This window comes from Sorex fumeus, unplaced genomic scaffold (assembly GCF_029834395.1).
Source record: "Sorex fumeus unplaced genomic scaffold, SorFum_2.1 ptg000029l, whole genome shotgun sequence".
Lineage (NCBI taxonomy): Eukaryota > Metazoa > Chordata > Mammalia > Eulipotyphla > Soricidae > Sorex > Sorex fumeus.
Window position 1 is genome coordinate 17,182,176 of NW_026606086.1, and position 18,783 is coordinate 17,200,958.

General features: G+C 68.4%; 2 protein-coding genes across 2 annotated transcripts in view; both read right to left on the reverse strand.

Annotated features, from left to right (window-relative positions):
* Window positions 1-10,919: 10,919 nt before the first annotated feature.
* Window positions 10,920-18,783, reverse strand: part of EIF4A3 (eukaryotic translation initiation factor 4A3) — a 107,887-nt gene continuing 100,023 nt past the window's right edge. Inside the window, exon 13 of the mRNA XM_056115786.1 lies at window positions 10,920-10,930. The gene's annotated coding sequence lies outside the window, so the exon portion shown is untranslated. The remainder of the gene's footprint in view (window positions 10,931-18,783) is intronic.
* CBX4 (chromobox 4) lies at window positions 12,599-17,359 on the reverse strand. The gene is made up of 5 exons (XM_056115768.1): window positions 17,196-17,359; window positions 17,048-17,091; window positions 15,987-16,052; window positions 14,181-14,247; window positions 12,599-14,000 (listed from the first exon to the last, which is right to left on the reverse strand). Exons 1-5 carry the CDS (start codon window positions 17,262-17,264, stop codon window positions 12,636-12,638), a joined length of 1,611 nt encoding a protein of 536 aa, XP_055971743.1. The 5' UTR covers window positions 17,265-17,359; the 3' UTR covers window positions 12,599-12,635.

Consider the following 18,783-nt stretch of genomic DNA (forward strand, 5'->3'; position numbering starts at 1 on the left):
GGCCCGCGGGGACCGGGGTGGGCGCTGCACCTGCCGAGCGAGCTGCCGCCGCGTGGTGGCTCCCGCGCCCGGGGATCCCCGCCGCCCCGGGGCCGGGTGGCTGGCGGGGGTCGCTGGCGGGGCCGGAGCACACCTTGCAGCTCGCGCCGCCCCCGCCCGCGCTGGCCACGGCCACGCCGCGGCCAAGGCCGGGTGGGGGCGGGGACGCGGGACCCCCCGGGCGGCGGCGGCACGCGGGCGCCGTGGGGGGTCCCTGCGGGGCGCCGCGGCCTCTCCTGGCGGCGGGCGGGGGCGGCGGGGGGTCGCGGCCCGCTGGGCGGGGGCGGCGCGGGGGTCGCGCGGCGCTGGCAGCCATTTTCTGCAGCTGCGCAGCGGGCGGGGGGCGCGGCCGGCGGGACCCTCCCCGCGCCCTGCGCCCCGCGTGCGCCGCCGCCGCCGCCGGCCGCGCCATCTTGTCCCCGGGCCGCGGCTCCGAGCGCGGCGGCCGCAGACAAAGCGGGGCCGGGTCAGCCCGCCCCCCGCCCCGCGGCCCCGGGTGGGCTCGGAGGGGGCGTCGCCCGGGGCCCCCGGGAGGACCCCTGTGGGCGAGGCGCCGCCCCGCCCGCCGCCCCCCCGCGGCCACCCCCCGCAGCCCGGCCGCCCGCGAGGGGCTTCGCTCCCCACGCCCCGCGCCCCGCCCGGTCGGGGCCCCGGGGTGCCGTGCCCGCCTCCCGCGGGCCCCAGGGACGAGGGCAACGCCTCATCCCGCTCCACCTGCGCTCCGGGAGGGCTGGGCGGGCGCGGGGTGGGGGTGGGGCGGGGGAGAGGAGGAAACTGAGGCGGGGCGGGCAAGGTCACTCTGAAGGTCAGGGCCGAGCAGCTGGCGCGGCCTGCGCCCCAGCCCGTGGCCCCGCGCCTCCCCCCGGGGTCGCCGACCAAGCCTGTGGGGTGGCCTTTGCCGCGGGGTGCAGCACCCCGCCTCTGGAGTCCCAGCCCCGGTGCAAACCAGTCTGACCACTTCGCCCATTTCCCAAGCCTCCCCGGGGCGGTGGTGGGCGGCGGCCGCCAGGGTGGGGTGAGCCCTCGCCCCGCCGCCAGCCCGCACCCCGGCTGCCCCCTTGCAGGTCAAAGGGTGGCGCTCTAGCGGGGTGAGGGGGCCTGGGGGACCCCACAGCCCCTGCTGTGCTCCCCATCCCCAGAACCCACCTTGGGAAGCGCCACCCTGGCCGCCTGGCCCCCTCCCCAGTTCCCTCGGGGCCCTGCAGGGGAGGGGGTCCAAGGTGGCATGGCTGTGCCCTGGAAGGTCAGAGCCGGGTGGGGCAGCTCCTGTAGTGCCACTTCCAAGATGGCCCCTGGGCAGGGCCACCCTGCAAGGCAGGACCCAGGGTGCTCCCAGTGGGAAGGGGAGGGGCAGCGCTGCCCCCTGTGGGAACTGCCCCAGGGAGTTTGGAAAGCCTGGGGTCAGCCCAGGCCTCCTGGCCCAGGGCAGAGTCCTGGGGGAGCCAGGCCGCCCCTCCCCCTACCCACTTTCTTTTGGTGGGGGGAGGGGCAGGCAGCTCCCACAGGTAGCTGGGGCCCACTTGCCCCCTGTGGACACCCCCCACCCCCAGGGCTTGGCTGGCTGCTGGGGGAGGCTTTCCTTCTGAATGGGTCAAAGTTCAGGATCCAGGTCAAGTGTGACAGACAGAACATGGGGGAGGGCCCAAGGTCAGTCCTGCCAAGACTGAGCCCCAGTTCAGCCCAGTGCAGTGGGAAGCCAGGTGTGAGAGGAGGCAGGCGCTGACCCTCCGGGAGGCCCAGATCACATGGCTGGGAGCAGAGGGGGTGTGCAGGCTGCAGACCAGAGTAGCTGGGCTCCACAGGGGGTTGACCCCCAACAGGCCGGGCCCTGCTTCTGCCAGGCTGACTCCCCCAGCTGCTGGGGGGCTACGGCAGCTCTCAATAGCTGGCCCAGAGGCCCCGAACCTTGGTGGGCGCATCTGGGCAGGAGGGGGCTGTGACTGCCTCCTCCCAGGCCCTCTTGCTACCCTGCACCCTCTAAAAGCGTCCCCTTGCTCTGTGGCTGCCAGGCCCAGCCCAGGAGGAGCCTGGCCGGCACTCAGGGGTCATCAGCTGGACACAGCTGCTACAGCAGGAAACTGAACTCCTAAGAGTGGTCCCCCCCGCCCCCGCCCAAAGGGCTTGCAAGGGCAGCCTGTGCCCATGAGCTAGGGAAACCCTTTCCCGTACCCCTAAAACTGGGCATTCCCCAGAAGCTTCTTGGAGCATCACAAAGAGGGACTGCAATCCAAATGACAGGAGGGAAAGGGGCTTCTGTGAGCCACCCAGGGTTGGCGTTAACCCCAAAGGTTTGCTGGGCACAGAAGGAAGAATCTGGGCCTTTGTTTGTTTAGAACATTATTTTGGTTTTTAGGTTATATCCAGTTATGCTCAGGGCCTGCTCCTGGCTCTGCGCTCAGGGATCACTCCTGGGGGGCTCAGAGGAGCCCTGTGGGGTGCTGGGGGTCAAACCCAGGTCAGCCTGTGCAGAGCAAGTGTCTATGTGCTGTTTCATCCTCCAACTTGGCCCGTTTCACTGCAGCCTCCTGCAAGAGGCCAGCAAGAGGAGGAGCTCACCACCGCCTCGCTCAGCCTCGCTGGGTATGCAGCGGGCTGTCACTCACCTTTATTTTTTTTATTATTTCTTTTTCTCTTTGGGTCACACCCGGCGATGCTCACACCTGGCTTTGCACTCAGGAATTACTCCCGGCGGTGCTTCGGGGACCATAGGGGATGTTGGGAATCAAACCCGGGTCGGCCGCAGGCAAGGCAAACGCCCTCCCCGCTGTGCTATCGCTCCAGCCCCGTCACTCACCTTTAGGCGCATTAGTGTTCTGACATTCTAGAACTTTTCTCACTTACTCTATCAGTACCCATCCACCCATCCATAGTAAATCACACACTCAGCCACTGTCCACCCGCACATGCCTATCCTCCCACACACCCGCCTACAGACAGGCCAATCTACCTCCCCATTCACCCACAACCCCCACATACCACACCCACTACCACCCCTGCTAATCCTTCCATCCACCCATCATCCATAATAGCTCAGCCAGCCACACACACACCCACACACAGCCACCCATCACACCGTGACTACCTGTAGACCAATCCATTTACCCACTCACCCCCATGCCCACCCTGCAGCTATTCAGTTCCCACCCATCCACCTGTATATCTGTCCCTCCATCTGTCCACCCTTCCATCCCTCCATCCGTCCATTCTTCCATCCTTCCATTCCTTCACCAAACCACGATTTCCTGCGCCCCTTCCCAGACCCAGCTTAGTGCTCAGTCAGGGGGATGTTCGCTGGGGATCGGGCTCTCGTGACCCCTGGCACTACTCGGACCCTTCCTAGCTCTGCTTGGGAGTGGGCCGGACTGTGCTCAGCCACCAAAGATGCACAAGGCAAGTGTTCGGACCCAGGCCCAGGCCCGCCCAGCAGGCGGCTGCTTGCATGGGGCTTAAAGGCTGGCCTGGTGGGGGGTGACAAGAGTGGCCGTAGCCACGTGCCACGTGCCTTATGCAGTTGTCAGGGACATCTGAGCTCAGGGGCAGCAGGCAAGGCCAGGATGACAGTGGCCTCACCAACTCAGGCATCTGGTTGGGAGATTTTTGGGCTATTTTTTTCCTTTTTGGATCACACCTGACGGGTTCCTCCTGGCTCTGTACTCAGGAATCACTCCTGGTGGTGCTCGGGGGACCCTATGGAGTGCCAGGGATCGAACCCAGGGTTGGCCACATGCAAAGCCCACACCCTCCCTGCTGTGCTATTGTTCTGTCCCCCTGGTTGGAAGTTTTAGGGCTTCTAGCTCATTCCACAAGGTCTCGGCCAAATGCTGCACAGTTGGGGCCGAGGTCATTGAAACCCTGTGGTGGGGCTGTGGGCGGGAGGGGAGCAGGCGCACCAGTGATCTGGAAGGTCACCTCACGTGTTTGAAGGGGACCAGAGGGTCAAGTGAGTCGAACTTGGCAGCACCAGGGTGTTTGGTCTGAGCAGGGCCCGGGGCTGAGCCGGGCTGGGACTCCGCAGCTGGGGGGGGGGGTTGGTGTCGTGGGGTTGACCTGTCAGAAGGGTCCCAGGAGATGACACCAAGGGCTGTATAGCACAAGCTTTGCTGGACAGCCTGGTCAGGGCCCTGTAGCAGCAGCGGGCAGGGTCCAGGCACCACCCCTTCCTCATCCTCGCCTGCGACTCCTGCTGTGGGCTCTCCCTGTGCAGGGGGGCCCGGGGAGGCGGGAGACGGTCCTGTCTGGTCCTCACTCGCTACCTCTGTGACCTCAGAACCTTTGACCTCTCCGGCCATCCCTGGTTCAAGGTGGGCATCACACCAGGCGCTGGTGAGGAAGAGGAGGGGCAGCAGGCCTGGGGCGCAGCCCGGGAGGGCATCTTGCCAGCTCTGGCCAAAGGATCATGAGTGGGGACAGTGAGAGACCGGGTGGGCGGAGAGAGCCTGTCCAGCCCCACAGAGGAAGGGCAGTGCCCCCTTCCCTCTCGGCAGCAGGGCGTGGGGCTCTGACATGGCTGGGGGGCTTCAGGGGTGGGGTGGGGCTAGCCCTGAAGGAAAAGCCACAGCACCTGGGAGGTCACCCTGAGCGCCCCTGACCCTCCAGGGATGAGTTGACGGTCCCCGCCGGGGAAGCTCCCCCCAAGTGCCTTTCCAGACTCCGGGAGGCAGAGCAGTGGTGCCAGCAGGCGCCTCTTCCCAGGTGGTCTTTGCCGACCCTCCCTGCCCTTGGCGGTCCTCAAAAGCGTGTGGCCGCAGGGTCTGCAGCCCTTGCCCGCTGGTTGGACTGTCCCCAGGTCAGCGTGGCCTCTCCCTGCCACGCTGGGCAAAGTCACGTCACCTGGGTGTGTCCATGGGGGGGGGACTCCGGCAGGGGCATGTCACTGGACCTGTTCTCCACACACTGGGCTGGCCTTCTTCTGGGTCCCCGCTGCTTGTCCATATCTGGGTGGCTGGGGTGGTCCCCTCGGGGGCCTGTGGGGTGTGCTGGGGCCCCGGGACATGATGTTGGCCAGTTAGGGTATTTGCGGCTTCCAGGCCAGGAAAGACAGTGAGCAGTGAGGTGCCCCCAAAGGTGCCCGTCCCACCCCCAGTGCAAAGGCCATGGTGAGAACCCACGGGGAAGGGAGAGCATCTCTTCTAGAACTTTCTGCAGCAGCAGCAGCCTCCCCGTGAGGCAGGGAGACAGCTGGGGTGCAAGATGAGCTTTCCTTCAGAGCCCCTTCAGGAGGCTGGGCAGGGGCAGTGCCCTGCGGGTGCCAGGGCTAGTGTCCCATGAATGTCCTGGTGGGGGTGGACCCTCCACTACACCTTCATCACACGTCACACCCAGGGAGGGCAACCAGGGGGAGCACCAGTGGGAGAAAGGGGCAACAGTGATGGAGCAGGACTGGACATGGTGAGTCCAGGGTGACGGCCGGCCAGCGCTGGTGGCCTCTTCCGATAGGCACCCCTCCTTCCGGCTGGTCAGCGCTGGCAGCCTCTTCCGGCGGGCATCCCCCCCTTCCAGCCGGTCAGTGCTGGCGGCCTCTTCCGGCGGGCACCCTCCCTTCCGGCTGGTCAGTACTGGTGACCTCTTCCGGTGGGCACTTCTGCCCCTTCCAGCCGGTCAGTGCTGGCGGCCTCTTCCAGCGGGCACCCTCCCTTCCGGCCGGTCAGCGCTGGTGGCCTCTTCCTGCGGACACCCCTGCCCCTTCCAGCCGGTCAGTGCTGGCGGCCTCTTCCGGCAGGCACCTCTGCCTCTTCCGACCTGGCAGTGCTGGTGACTTCTTCCGGCGGGCACCCCCCCTTCCGGCCAGTCAGTGCTGGCAGCCTCTTCCGGCGGGCACCCTCCCTTCCGGCTGGTCAGCACCGGTGGCCTCTTCCAGTGGGCACCCCTGCCCCTTCTGACCAGTCAGTGCTGGTGGTCTCTTCCAGTGGGCACCCTCCCTTCTGGCCGGTCAACGCTGGTGGCCTCTTCTGGTCGGCACCCCTGCCCCTTCTGGCTGGTCAGCACTAGCGGCCTCTTCCAGTGGGCACCCCTGCCCCTTCCGGCCGGTCAGTGCTGGCGGCCTCTTCCGGTGGGCACTGCTCCTTCCTCCCGGGGCCTTTTGTGGTTGCTTGGGGCCCCCACAGCACCTCTCAGGCTGACTCTGGCTCTGTGCTCGGGGCCACTCCTTCCTGGGCTCAGAGGAGCCCGTGTGGGGCCAGGATCGGCTGCAGCAGGACCAGGCCTCCCCCGTCCCACCCCTGCCACTCCAGCCCCAGCAGTTAGCCCAAAGCTGGTGCGGTGGCCGGGAAGCCACTCAGTGCTGGGCAGTGGTGGGGACACGCACAGCTGGAGCTTCACCCAACAGTGCTCAGGATACACCAGTAGTGCCAGGGATGGACTGAGGTCGGCTGCGGCCACCTGTCTCTGGCCCAGCCACCGCCCTGGCTCGTCCTTGCCAGGAGCTGCTCACGGCGTGGTACTCAGGGCCGAGAGCCGCCCAGGCCTTGTGAGGTGTGCAGAGGGAGGGCAGAAGAGACTGTGGCCGGCATGTCAGGTGTGGGCACTGGGCAGGGGCAATTTCGCTCTTCCAGAGGCCCAGAAGCAAGCCTGGCAGGGCACCCGGAAGAAGCAAGAAATTCCCTGTCTCAGGGGAAGCCGTGTAGAGGCCGTCTGCCTGGAGCACGCCCAAGGGCACAGGACAGCTCACAGCTAGCTGGCCCCAGTGCCCCGTCACACTCCTCCACACACCTGTATGTGGGACCCCCGGCCCCTCGCCCCTGACCAGCCACCTGGTCCTCTGCTGGAACCAGAGGGCTTGGCCTCACCAGAACCAGAACCAGAACCAGAGGCTCTGCATCTTGCTGGCGCCCAGCAGGGAGGCCCGGGACCCCTTGAAGTGTCCCCCAGCCGTGCATGGCCCCTGGCAGAAAGCGCCTGTCGGGACTGTAGCTGTGGAATTAAAAAGCAAACAGGAGTCTCCCCAGGGAAGCCTGGGAAAGAGCCAACAGTTCTCAGAGGTGCTGGGGACCAGTGGGGCCCCTCCCAGGGTCTGGGAGGCCATGTGGGGCCAAACCCCCAACCCAGGCAGGTGCCCCAGAGTCTCCTGGCTCTGCTCACTTCTATTTTTTTTATACTTTTTTTTTTCGCTTTTTTTGGGGTTACACCCGGCAATGCACAGGGGTTACTCCTGGCTCTGCACTCAGGAATTACTCCTGGCGATGCTCAGGGGACCATATGGGATGCTGGGAATCGAACCCCGGTTGGTTGCGTGCAAGGCAAACGCCCTACCTGCTGTGCTATCGCCCCAGCTCCTCTGCTCACTTCTGTGTCTGCCCAGGGGTCTGTTCTCTGTATTTATTCTGATTCGCCGGAGAGGGGTCCTAGACACGGTGTGTCCAAAGAGGCCCTGTGTTTGCCTGAGGAAGGAACGTTCTCTGCAGGGGGCGTGCGCTGAAGGCACCATCCTGCCCCTTGGCGCTGGCGGGAGGAGGAAACGAGGAAGGGGGTGACGAGGGCAGCTGGGGAGACAGGGCAAAGGGCCGGTGCCCACCTCAGAGTGCAGAGCCCCGAGGCCCTCTGAGCACCAAGTTGGGAGTGGCCCTGAGCACCGCTGGTGTGATCAAAAACCAGGAGAGTAAAAAGAAGAGGAAGAGGTAGCAGGACGCTCAGTCAGTGAGGGGCACCTGGACAGCTATCTCATCCTGCCAGGGGGCTGTGTCCCCGCTGTAGCCGGGCATGGGACCAGACCAGGGCATGGCACTCTGTGCCCTTCCTTCTGGGCCTCAGAGTGAGCAGGCACCGCCTTCCCGAGCATGGGGCACGCTGGGCGGGCGCTGGACTCTCGCACCCTGCCCTTGGCACCCCTGTCCAGCCATTTCTGACCCTCCCACTCTGAGCCTACCCCAGGCCCACCCGCTCTGCAGAGGACCCAGAAGACCCCTGTGGGGGGGTGCCGCCTGCAGGTGGGAGACCAGTGGGTGTGTGTCAGCCCCCCCATTCCGGGGACAGCCTGTCACTGCTGCGGGTGACCTGCTTCCGTCCCTCAAGACAGCAAAGGCCCACACGTCCCCCCAGGCCTGGCCGGGGCCGAACAAACACCATCCCCAGCCGGTCAGCGCCCTGAGGTTATATATGGGCCGCTCAGCAGGCTGTGCACATAGCAGGCTGCCTGTTCCTCCCCCGCCCTCCCCCTGGGACCCAGTCCCTCGAACCCTGCCCTGTGTCAGGCCTCGCGCCACACTGTGGAGTGCCTGCTCCGAGGCAGGTGTGGACAGACACCGCCCAGGCCTGGCCGGGCCGAGGACATGCAGCTCTGCTTGGTCTGGGCATGGGCCTTTCTTCATGGGTTGGACTTTCTGTTCTTAAGATGGGGGCGGGGGGGACACTCTGCTCAGACCGGGCCCTACACGCGGGGCTTCCCTCCGGCCCAACCCGGGGAAGCTGAGCTGTGGGCAGCGGTGCCTGTCCCCTTCTCCAGGTGGTAGCTAGTTGCTCTCTCTGTCTTCCAGGCCCCACACACAACTCTTGGCCCTGCTGTGTGGATGAGCCTCACATGCGCCTGCAGGAGGGGCGCTCACGGCCACGGCTCTTCCCTCTGCTCTCGAGGATGGGGGCAGCTGAGGGATGCCAACTCCTCTGTGCTCCTCTGGAGGGGTCTCGGCTCCAGGGACGCCGCCAGAGTCTGGGGGCAGCTGTCCCCTTGGTGGACCCCAGAGCCAGCCCCTGGCCATCCTTGGGCTGCAACCCGGGTTCCTGGGTCTCCAGGTGAGAGCGGTAAGGCAGGAGAATCAGAAGCAATCTGCAAAAAAAATTTTTTAATTCCGGGAAGGGGACAATGCCAGGTGCAGGGATGGGTACAGGGACGTCCAGCCTGTGGGACTTTCATTTCCACCCCCAGGGTGTGGGGGGGATGAAGATTGGCCCGAATGGTCTCGCCTGTCCCGCTCACCTCCTGAGAGCCACGGTGGGGAGATGGGGTCCCCGACCTGCGCCTGACGAGTCCAGCCCGCAGTGGGATCCACGTCCTGGACCCCGACAGCTGTCACCCTAATGGAGAGGGAGGGCCAGCGCCTTCACTCTCTGATGTCACTGCAGGGTGTAGGGGGCTGAGCAGAGGAGGCACCAGCCCCTTCTGGGCGGAGGGCCTGGGGATGACCTTTCCCGCCAGCGAGTGAGCTTGCGTCAGGGGCTCTGCGTGGGACCCCGCGCCTTCGCCCGCCTTTGGGAAGCCCACCCCAAGGGGCTGCCTGAGACAATGAGAAACCAGATACCATGGAATTAGTGAAGAATTTCTCAGATGCAGCGGAAAGGAGGAAATCCAGGGGTTTACGGACACCTGGGCGGGCGGGGCTGTGCTGATGCTCGAGACCCTCCACAGGGCGGGGAGGCTGGGCCCCTCAAACTACACCCCTACTGGCCATGGGCGCAGAGATGCCTACTGTGCCACTAGCCCAGCAGTGCCTCAAGTCAGAGTGGACCCTGGGGGCCAGGGAAGCAGCTCAGTGCTGGACACAGAGATGTCCAGCTTCTGGGAGATCCCATTCTGTCCCGGCACCCCTGGGCATGGCCCCCAGCACGGCCACAGGGAATAGAAAGAGGCGTGGATAGGGACGGCTAGGGGCCACGTGGCCACAGAGCTACCGCCCAGTGTCCATCACCTCCTCGCTGGGGCCTCCTGAGACCCCCAAAAGGACTGGGGAAGGGTGACAGGGTGGCCGCCCCATGCTTCCCAGACGGGACACAGGGTGCACGCTTGAGGCTGCTCTCCGCAGCACGGCCTGGTCTCAGCTGTGGACATTGGTGGTGGCAATAGGACAGGGACACACTCAACCCCTGCCTGCCACAGGGACCCTCAGGGCTCACACATGCACACACACACAGCACACACGAACTGTGGTGAAAACTCGGATATGCCTGGTACCCCCAGCTTCCCCCTGAGGGTGCCTGGGCCCGCCTGGATCCGGCAGGGTGGGGACAGGCTTAGCCACTCCAGGGCATGGTGCGCCATAGGCTGGCCACCTGAGGGTGGGAGCCAGCACTGCAGGTCCCGGGAAGGTGGAGGTGACCGAAGACAGCCTCGGGACAGCGGAGCCCACAGAGGCTAGGAAGGCCCCGCAAGCCGGGCAGCTGGGGGCATGGCTGCTTGCCACCGAGTTCACCGAGGTCTGGGCTGCGGGCTCCTAGGGGAGGCTGGGCACCTTCATGGAGACTCCTCCAGGCGTCCCCTAGGCCTCAGGGGACTGGCTTCTGACTCCGAAGAGCCTCCCACGGGTCACTCTCCTGAGCAAGAGGCCGTGAGGGGCCAAGGGCGAGGCCCCTAGCAGAGGGCAGAGGCAGGGGAGAGGACTGTATCTAGGGCCCCACCAGGACATGCCAGGGCCTGGCTCTGGCTCCTGGCGGGCTGTGACTACCCACTGCCGGACACTGGTATTTTAGGGCTTCTTCCAGAAGGCAGCCGGGACTCTCCTGACCCAGCTTTTCCTCTCCCCAGATCCCATCTTGAAAGTGGAAGACAGGAGAGGGCTGGAGTTGGAGAGTGGGCACTGCCCTCATCTCACCCTCCTTGAATGTTCTAGAAGTTTCCATCTGTGATGGTGGGAGTGAAGAGGAACCTTAGTGCAGGAACCCCGTGAGATTATCTTGCTCCCCTCTTGTCCAGTGGAGGACCCTCACCCTGAGTCACAGGGGCATCTCAGTCCAGTGCCGTCACTGTGGGCAGCCCCCGGCTCCTGTGGGCAGACACTGGCTGTCTGGACCCAGGATGCCCCTTAAACCTGTGCTCTGGGTGCTGTGCCCCCAGGACTGAGTCACGCCCAGTTGTGACCTGCGAGGACAAGAGCTTTCCCGTGGGAAACCTGGGGGTCACTGGGCATGTCCATTCTGCCCGCACTTGGCCAGCCTGTTTCCAAAGGGGTGGAAGGAGGGCGAGCGGGCTCCGGCTCGAAGGGCACAAGTGGGGCAGTGCCCGGCCCCGCCTGGACAGAGGCCCCCTCAGGGGCAGGGCCAGAGCCGGTCTCAGTCACGTTTCCCCCCCACCCCCCGGACTGGACCCCACTGAGACCCATCCTGTGCCGGGAACAGCTCAGCAGTAGGTGGTGGCCCGTGGAGGAACCTCTGGGCAGGACCTCAGGCACAAGCAGGCTTGGCATGACCCTGGGGCAGCCCAGGACAGGCAGGTGTGGGCCTGTCCCCTGCCACCCAAGTGCTCCTGACCCCGCCCAACCCCCCCCTCCCCCCGGGATCCCCTCCTCTGGACCCTGCAGAGCTTCGGCCACCCCTCTCCTTCTCTGCCCCTGTAGATGCCATCCTGGCTCAGCCTGGCTGAGACCACCCACTGGGCTGCAGGCCCCCACCCCAGACGCTAGCTAAGGTTCCAGCCACCAGCTGTGCTGCCCCAGGAGGGGCCCCAGGCCTGCCCTGGGGGACGGGGGAGCCACCGTGCCCGCCTGGCATGTGCCTTTGTGCCCAGCCAGGAAGGGCCGACCCCATTCCAGCAGGGGCAGGCGGCTGGCCAGGAGCACCGGGAATCACCCGCCTGGCCTGCGCTGGCTCCCAGGGTGCCAAAGGGCATTCTCGGGGGGAGGGGCCGGCGGGGGCGGGGGCTGTGTGGAGGGGGCAATTCTGGGCAGCCGCAAGCTCCCAGCCCCGCTTTTTTTTTTTTAAAGAACTTTCCTCCCCTCCCCCGCCGCGCTCCCCTCCCCCCCGCGCTGGGCCGCGGGCCAACAGCCGCTACACTGGCCGCATTCAGGCTCTATCTCTCGGGCGCTCCTGCCCGCCGCCCCCGCCGGTGCCCACTGGCCCCCCGCTGGCCGCGCCCGCCCGCCGGGAAGGTCGCTGGTCTGCAGGGCCCGGGTCCGGCTTCCGGAGCGGCACCCACGCCCGCCCCCTGCCCGCCTTAACCCCTGCCTGCCCAGACCCGGGCGGGGTGGGTCGCCCGCCCCGCGCGCCGATGGCTTCCGGGGAGAGGCGGGCGCGCCCCTCCCGACGAACCGGCCCTGCAGGGCAGGCCCAGCGAGCCGTGCCCACCCCGGGTCCAGCGGCCGCAGGAGCCCGCGCACGACATCCCCCCCAGCACTCACAGGCACAAACACTTCCAATCTCCGTTTACTATGTACATTCAAGCAGGGGTGGTCGGGGGCTTAGCCTAGACAGTCCTAGCAGCAGCAGTTTCTAGAGAGCTCGTTCAGCCTTTTAACAAACTTTTTTTTTTGCACATAGAAACAACACATCCATGTGTACAGTATCCAAAAATATATACCAAGGTCACTGGTATAGCAGTCCCCGGCCGGGACGAAAGGAAATGAACCGAAACGCGAAGAGGAGGGCAGCAACAGAAAATAGTTTGTCTGATATAGAATATAACATGATCTAGAGGAAACTCCATAAATCTAGGTTTTTATATTTCAATATATAAATACCTACAAATAAATATATATATATGTATATATATATATCGGCCCGAAGGGGGGGGTCGGGCCTTCTGAGCTCAGACAATACGTTTCAATAATAACACCACGTACAAACGGGAGTAAAGCCTGCACTGGACACGTTAGCACGGTTAAAAGATAATACTATGACTCGGGCCGCGCCCGCCCCACCGGCCAGGGTCCCGGGCCGGTCCGGTCCGCCTGCCGCCGTTACACCGTCACGTACTCCTTGAAGGTGACGGTGAGGCAGTTCGCAGTGACGTCGGTGATGATGATGTTCCCGAAGAAGGGCTTGAACTCGCCCAGCGGCTCCTCGGGCTCGTCCTGCGCCGCGGCCGGGGGCTTCTCGGCGGCGGGGGGCACGCTGGCCGCCGCCACCACCACCGGGGGCGCGGCTGCCTCGGGCTTGACGTGCGCCGCGCCGGCCGGCGGCCCCGCCTCCCGCGTCTTCACGCAGCGCAAGTCTATGGGCTCATCCAGGTCCGAGTCCAGCAGGATGACCTCGGGCTGCGGGAGCGCGGCGGCGGGGGCGGGCGCGCCGGCCCCCAGGCAGGTGGGGGTGCTGATGCTGCGCGCCGTCAGCCGCTTCTTGCAGGGGTCGCGCTCGCCGTGCGTCTCGGACAGGCAGCGCTTGCGCGCGTGGGCCAGGCCGAGGCCGAGGCCGTGCGGGGCGTGGTGCGCGGGGTGGTGCGGGGCCGCGGGCGGGCCGCGCGGGGCGGGGTCCCAGGCCAGCAGCTCGGGCTTGGTGGTGAGCGGCAGGGGCTGCTCGAGCGCCTCCTTGGCCGCCGCCGCCGGGGAGGGCTTGCGCGCGCCCCCCGCCTCGGGGGCGGGCGGCTCAGGCCCCGCCGCCTCCTCGCGCCGCTTGCCCGGGGCCGCCTCCGCCTTCTTCTCCTCGGCGCCCGCCTTCTTGAAAGTCCGCTCGTCGGGCGCGCGCTTCTTGTGGCCGGCGCGCGCGTCCTCGGCGTCGCCGGACTTGATCTTCACGGCCTGCATGCCGTTCTCCATGTACTTGCTCATGACGATCACGATGCGCCCGTTCTTGTTCTTGTTCTTGACGATCTTCATCTTGCCCCCGATGCCGTTGCCGGCCCCTGCCTCCTTGGGCGCGGGCGCCAGGCCGTTGGGGGCGCCCTTCTCCGCGCCCTTGCCCGCCGCCGCGCCGGCCGCGCCGGCCAGGGGCTTCACGGCGCCCAGGTAGCCCTTGGCCCCCGCGCCGTGCGCCCACTTGTCGGGCGCGTGGCTCTTGGCGCCCAGGTCCGGGCACGCGGCGCCGGGCGCCTCCTTGTGGCCGGCCTGGTACTGCAGGTCGTACATCTTGGGGTCGGGCTGGTAGGGGTGGTGCTTCTTGCTGTTGAGCTGGTAGTAGTACTTGCCGCTCTTGCCCGGCGGCGGCGGCGGCGGCTTGCCCGCCCTCTCCTTGCTGTGCGGCTGGTACTGGTGGTGCTTCTTGCTGTTGAGCTCATACTGGTGGCCTTGGCCCTTGCCCTGCGCGCCCAGCTCCAACTTGGCGCGGTTGTCGGCGGAGGAGTCCTGGAGCCCCGTCAGCACATTGGAGCGGCGAGCGAAGGTGGGCACCTGGGGAGAGGCGGGCGGGCGGCGGGTGGGGAGTGAGCGGGAGGGTCCCGCCCAGCTCCGCCCCGTCCCCTCCCCTCCCCCAGGGGGGCCAGTGGGGAGGTGGGACTGGACTGCCTCAGAGTGTCCCGCCCCCCACGTGGGTCCTATCCCAGGAAAACCTGGGCGGGGCGGCGCATTCACCTGGACCACCAGCGGCTTGGGTTTCGGGCCTCTCTTCCGACACCCCATCAGCTGCTCCTGCCGTTCCCTGGGATGGACAGAGGGCGGGGTTAGCCTCGGGGTCACTCCCCTCCCGCGCCCCACCCCCTCCGGGCGCCACCATCCGCCCTCGAGGTCGGCCCGCCGTCAGCTGGGCACCTGGGCCAGCTCCAGGCCCGGCTTGGGGCTCCTCTGGCCAGAGGGGCTTCCGAGAAGGGCTCGCACCTCCCCGAGGTCCGCGCCCGCATCGACGCCCCCAGCGAGGCGGCCGCTCGGCCCGGAGGAGCGGGCAGCCGGCGGTCCTGCGCCACGCGGGGTGGGCGCGGGAATGCAGGGAGGGGAAGCCGTGCCCCCGAGGTGGGTCCACGCTCGCGGCGGCCGAGGCACACGATGCTAATGACCTCATTAGGATTCAGATGACAGTGCCGCCGGCAGAAGGGAGGCCCGTTCCTTAAAGGCCAGGCCCCGAACAGGGGGAGGGGCTGCGCCCTTGTTTACACAGCCACAAATGAGCCAATTAGGGGCCTGGGCCGGGGGCGGGACCCGCCGCCGACCAGGTTCGCCGCCACCAGGTGAACCGGCTGGAGCGGGCGGCGCCCGCGGCGGCGGGGCGGGAAGCGCCGGCTCCTCCCGGCCGCCGCCGCGATTTCCAAATTATTAATAAGGCGCGCGGTGCGCGCAGCTGCGAGACTTCCGCCCGCGGCCTGGAGGAGGCGGCCCGGCGCCGCGGGGCCGGCCCCGGCATTCCCCCGCTCTCCGAGGGAGCAGGGCGCCTCTCCAGCGCCCACCACAGCGCAGCGGCGAGGCGGCGACCCCAGGAGCCGGGGGGCGGGGAGGGGGCCTGACTCCGAAGTTGCGTGGCATTGCAACAGCCCGCGCTGGAATTCTTCGGGGACCCATTATGCAACATGGCATCAGCCGCTGACATGGTTACAAGGCGAACTCCCAGGTGGAAGGGGGCGGGTCCTTCCTGGCAGCCCCCCGCGACGCGGGAGTGCAACTTCCCCGCGGTGTAGCCCCGGGGCCTGAGTGCTCCGGGCCCAACTCGCCACAGGAAATAATGCAAAATCCACGGGGTGCGGGCAGCCTGCGGGCCTGCCCCCTCCGCGCCCCCCGCCCCCGCGGGGCTCCCCATCCAGCTGCTGCAGCTGCGCTGGCCGCATCTGCTCGTGCTCAGGCCCGTGCACAACCGCCCAGCACCCTGTCCCACCCGCTCAGGAGGGCCGACGGGCTTCCCGACCACCTAGGGGCCCGCGCACGGCAAGCCTCCAGGCCTGGCAGATCTGCCCCTCGCCGTCCCCAGCTCCCTGGGGGCGCAGAGAGGGGCTTAGGGCACGTCAACTTCTCCCCCACCCCCAACAGGTTAAGCGCGGTCCTGGGCCGTCCTGCGGTTTCACAATGCCACTTCCCCGAGCTGGCCCGCCAGGTGGCTGTGCCAAGCGGCCTGCCCTGCGGCTGCAGGGGCAGCCCACGGGGGCTCTGAGGTGGCTCCAGGAGAGCCAGGTGCAGTTCCGAGTCCTTGCAACTCCTGGCCCCCACCCGTCGCCTCCCACCTCCCCCCCTCTCCCCCTGGGCTCTGCCCCGCCCCCACCCGGCTGCAGCAAGGCCAAGGACGGGAGGCTGGAGGCCTCCTGGAAGCCGCAGCCCCGCCACTCAGCCCGGGTGTGGTGCGCCGGGGGAGCCGGCTCCCGGGGTGGGCCCCTGGGCGCCCGTGCCCGACCCGCTGGCCGCTGCGGCCCACTCTCCCGCTCCCATCTAAGGCCGCGGCTGGAGGCGGCCGCAGCTCACCTGTTCTGGAAGGCGATCAGCAGCCGGGGGTCCAGGATGTTCTCCTCGGGCTCCCACGTGTTATATCTTGCAAGGGAAGAGGGAAGGGGACACGCGTCAAAGGGAGGGAGCCAGCCCGGGGCGGCAGGGTGCAGGCGCCCGGGCAGCCACGGGCCTGGGGAGCCGCTGGGCAGTGGGTGAGGGCCGGCTGGGGGGGGGGGGGGCTTCTGCAGGCCGGCCCCGGTGCCCCACGCCTCCCGAGTCAAAACAAACACACCGGGGCGGAAAGGCCGCGGAGGAGGGGTGAGGGGGAGCCGCGAGCAGCTCATTTCGCAGTTGTCAAGAATTTTAAGCATGTTACTGTGACATGTTCCCGAAGCCCCTCTGCTCCCGAGCCGGCAGCTGGGCTGCAGAGGCGCAGTCCTGCCTCCCGGGCCGGCCCGACCCCTAATCCGGTCACCGGCGGCCCCCCCACACCCCCTCGCGGCCTCGGAGCCGCTGTCACGGGCAGGCACCCCCCCAGACACTCAGCCACACAAAAAATACGCCCGGCCGTGTGTGTGCGCGAGTATGTGTGTGTGCGCGTGTGCCTGCGCGTCTGTCTCCATCCGGTACGTTCGCGTTTCGAATAAAAAAAAAAATATTCCGCACCAAAAGCGCCGCAGTGACAGTGCCCGACGCCTCCAGCCTCTTCTCCCCCTCTCCCCGCGCCGCGCGGAGGGACGAGGTGCCCAATTGCATTTTCGTCGCTTTTTCATTTTTTTTTCTGGTTTTGCAATATGGAGCCGTGCGCGGAGGGAAAGGGGGAAGGAGCCATTTTCTGCTGCACATCAGCCGGCGCTGCGCCCTCCCTCCCGCGCCGGCCTCCCCGCTCGGCCCCGCCGCGCGCCGCTCCGCCGGCTCCTCCGAGCGCATAAATTAGTGATGGCATTTCCCGGAGAGCCGAGCACCACACTGGGCTCGGGCTCGGGCTGGGGCTCGGCTTCCCCAGTGCCTGCCACCGGCCTCCCCACCCCCTCCCGCTCCTCCTCCCGCCTCCCGGCCGCTCCCCCCGCCGGCCCGGCGGCGCGGCCGCCACTTACTTGGGGGACCAGCCTCTCCATTTCACCAGATACTCCACTCGGCCCTGGGGGAGGGGGCGAGAGACAGCACCCCGTCAGCGCCTCCGCGGGACCCCGGCCCCGGCCCGCAGCCTCCCCACCCCCTTCCCGCCCGCCCGCGGCGCCCTACCTTGCGGATCCGCTTCTTCTCGATGCTCTCCACGGCGAAGACGTGCTCGCCGACAGCTGGCAGCTCCATGGCCCCGCCGGAGCGCGCCGGGGCGCGGGCGGCCGGCGCGGCTGCAGACGCTGCTGGCTCCCGCCGGCGCCCGGCTGCCGGCCCGGCCCCGGCGCCCCCGCGCCCGCCCGCCCGCCCGCCCGCGCGCTCGCCCAGCCCAGCCCAGCCCAGCCCGGCCGGCCCCGCCGCCGCCGCCGCCCGCCGCGACCCCCGGCTCGCGCTCGCTCAGACAACTGCGCCCGGACCGCGGCTGCACAAGAACTCATGCAAATCCGACGTCAGCGGGCGGGGCCTCGCCGGGCCCTGCTCGGCGTCAGGGGGCGGGTCGCCGCCGGGATTGGCGCAGCCCGGCCTACCCGAGGCCCCGGGCCCGCGCGGGGCGGGCGGAGGCGGGCGGCCCGGGGGCGGCGGGGAGGCGGCCGCCCGCCCGCCCGCCAGCCCGCCGGGGAGCTGCCGGGGCGGGCGCCGGGAGCGGCGCGGGGAGCCGGGCCGCGGAGGTGCGCGGCGGCCGGCGTGACAGGCCGGGCGGGGCCCGCGCCGCCACCGCCGTCCCGCCGCCCGGCGGCGCCGCGGCCGGCCCCGTCCTCCCCCGCGACCCGCGTGCGCCGCCCGGGGGACCCCCGCCGGGGGCCACGGAGGCCGCGGCCGCAGTTTCCAGTTGCACCGAATTGCGTCACGTGCGGGCGCGCGGGGAGCCGCCGGCAGGGGGCGGGATCCGGGCCGGGGCACCCCGCGCCGCCCCGCCGGCCGCGGGGGCATTTGGGGAGGCGAGCGGGCTTCGAGAACAGGGGCGGGGGTACGCGGGCCAGGGCACCGGGGAGCCCCCGACCGGCCGGGGCGAGGGGGCGCGTCTCCCCGGCCCGGGCCCCTTCCGGGGCGCGGGGGCGGGAGGTCCCGGGGCCGGCAGCCCCTCGTTCCCGGCGGCGCTTAAGGACCGGGAGATGCAAAGCCGGCGCTGGGGGCGCGGGGGCTGTCCCCGGACGGCCCGGGGCCCCAGGAAGGGCGTGGGCCGAGGCGGCGGGGACAGCGGAAACTAGAGCCAGGCAGAGCCGGGCCCCCGCCGGGCCCCGCGACCGAACGGCCCAGGGGGCCTGGCCGCCGTCGGGAGCGCGCGTCCCCTGGCCAGGCCCGCGGACGGGCCGAGTGTGAAGTTTAGCACCTCGGGGGGAGCTGCCGCCGCCGCGCCGGCCTCCGGGGGGCGCCACCGAGGCCGCGGGCTCGGCGGGGTCCGGCGTTCCGGGGACGCCGCCGCGGGCGCGTCCGCCTCGGGGTGTTCTGGGCCCCCCGGCTCTCCCGGGCCCTCGAAGGGTTGGGAGCAGGAAGCTTGCGCAATCCCTTGGCGGAGCGGCCTTGAAGAAAGAAAAAGCAAAAGCCGAGCGCCTTCGGGGCTCCGCTCCCTCCCCCGACGCACGCCCCGGAACACCGGGTGGGGGGCTCAGGGAGCCCCGAGGGGCGAGGCGCACCCCGCGACCTCTCGACCCTGCGCCGGGCTCCGACCCGCCCGACCCGGAGCAGCCGCAGCCCCGCTGGTCGCGGACGC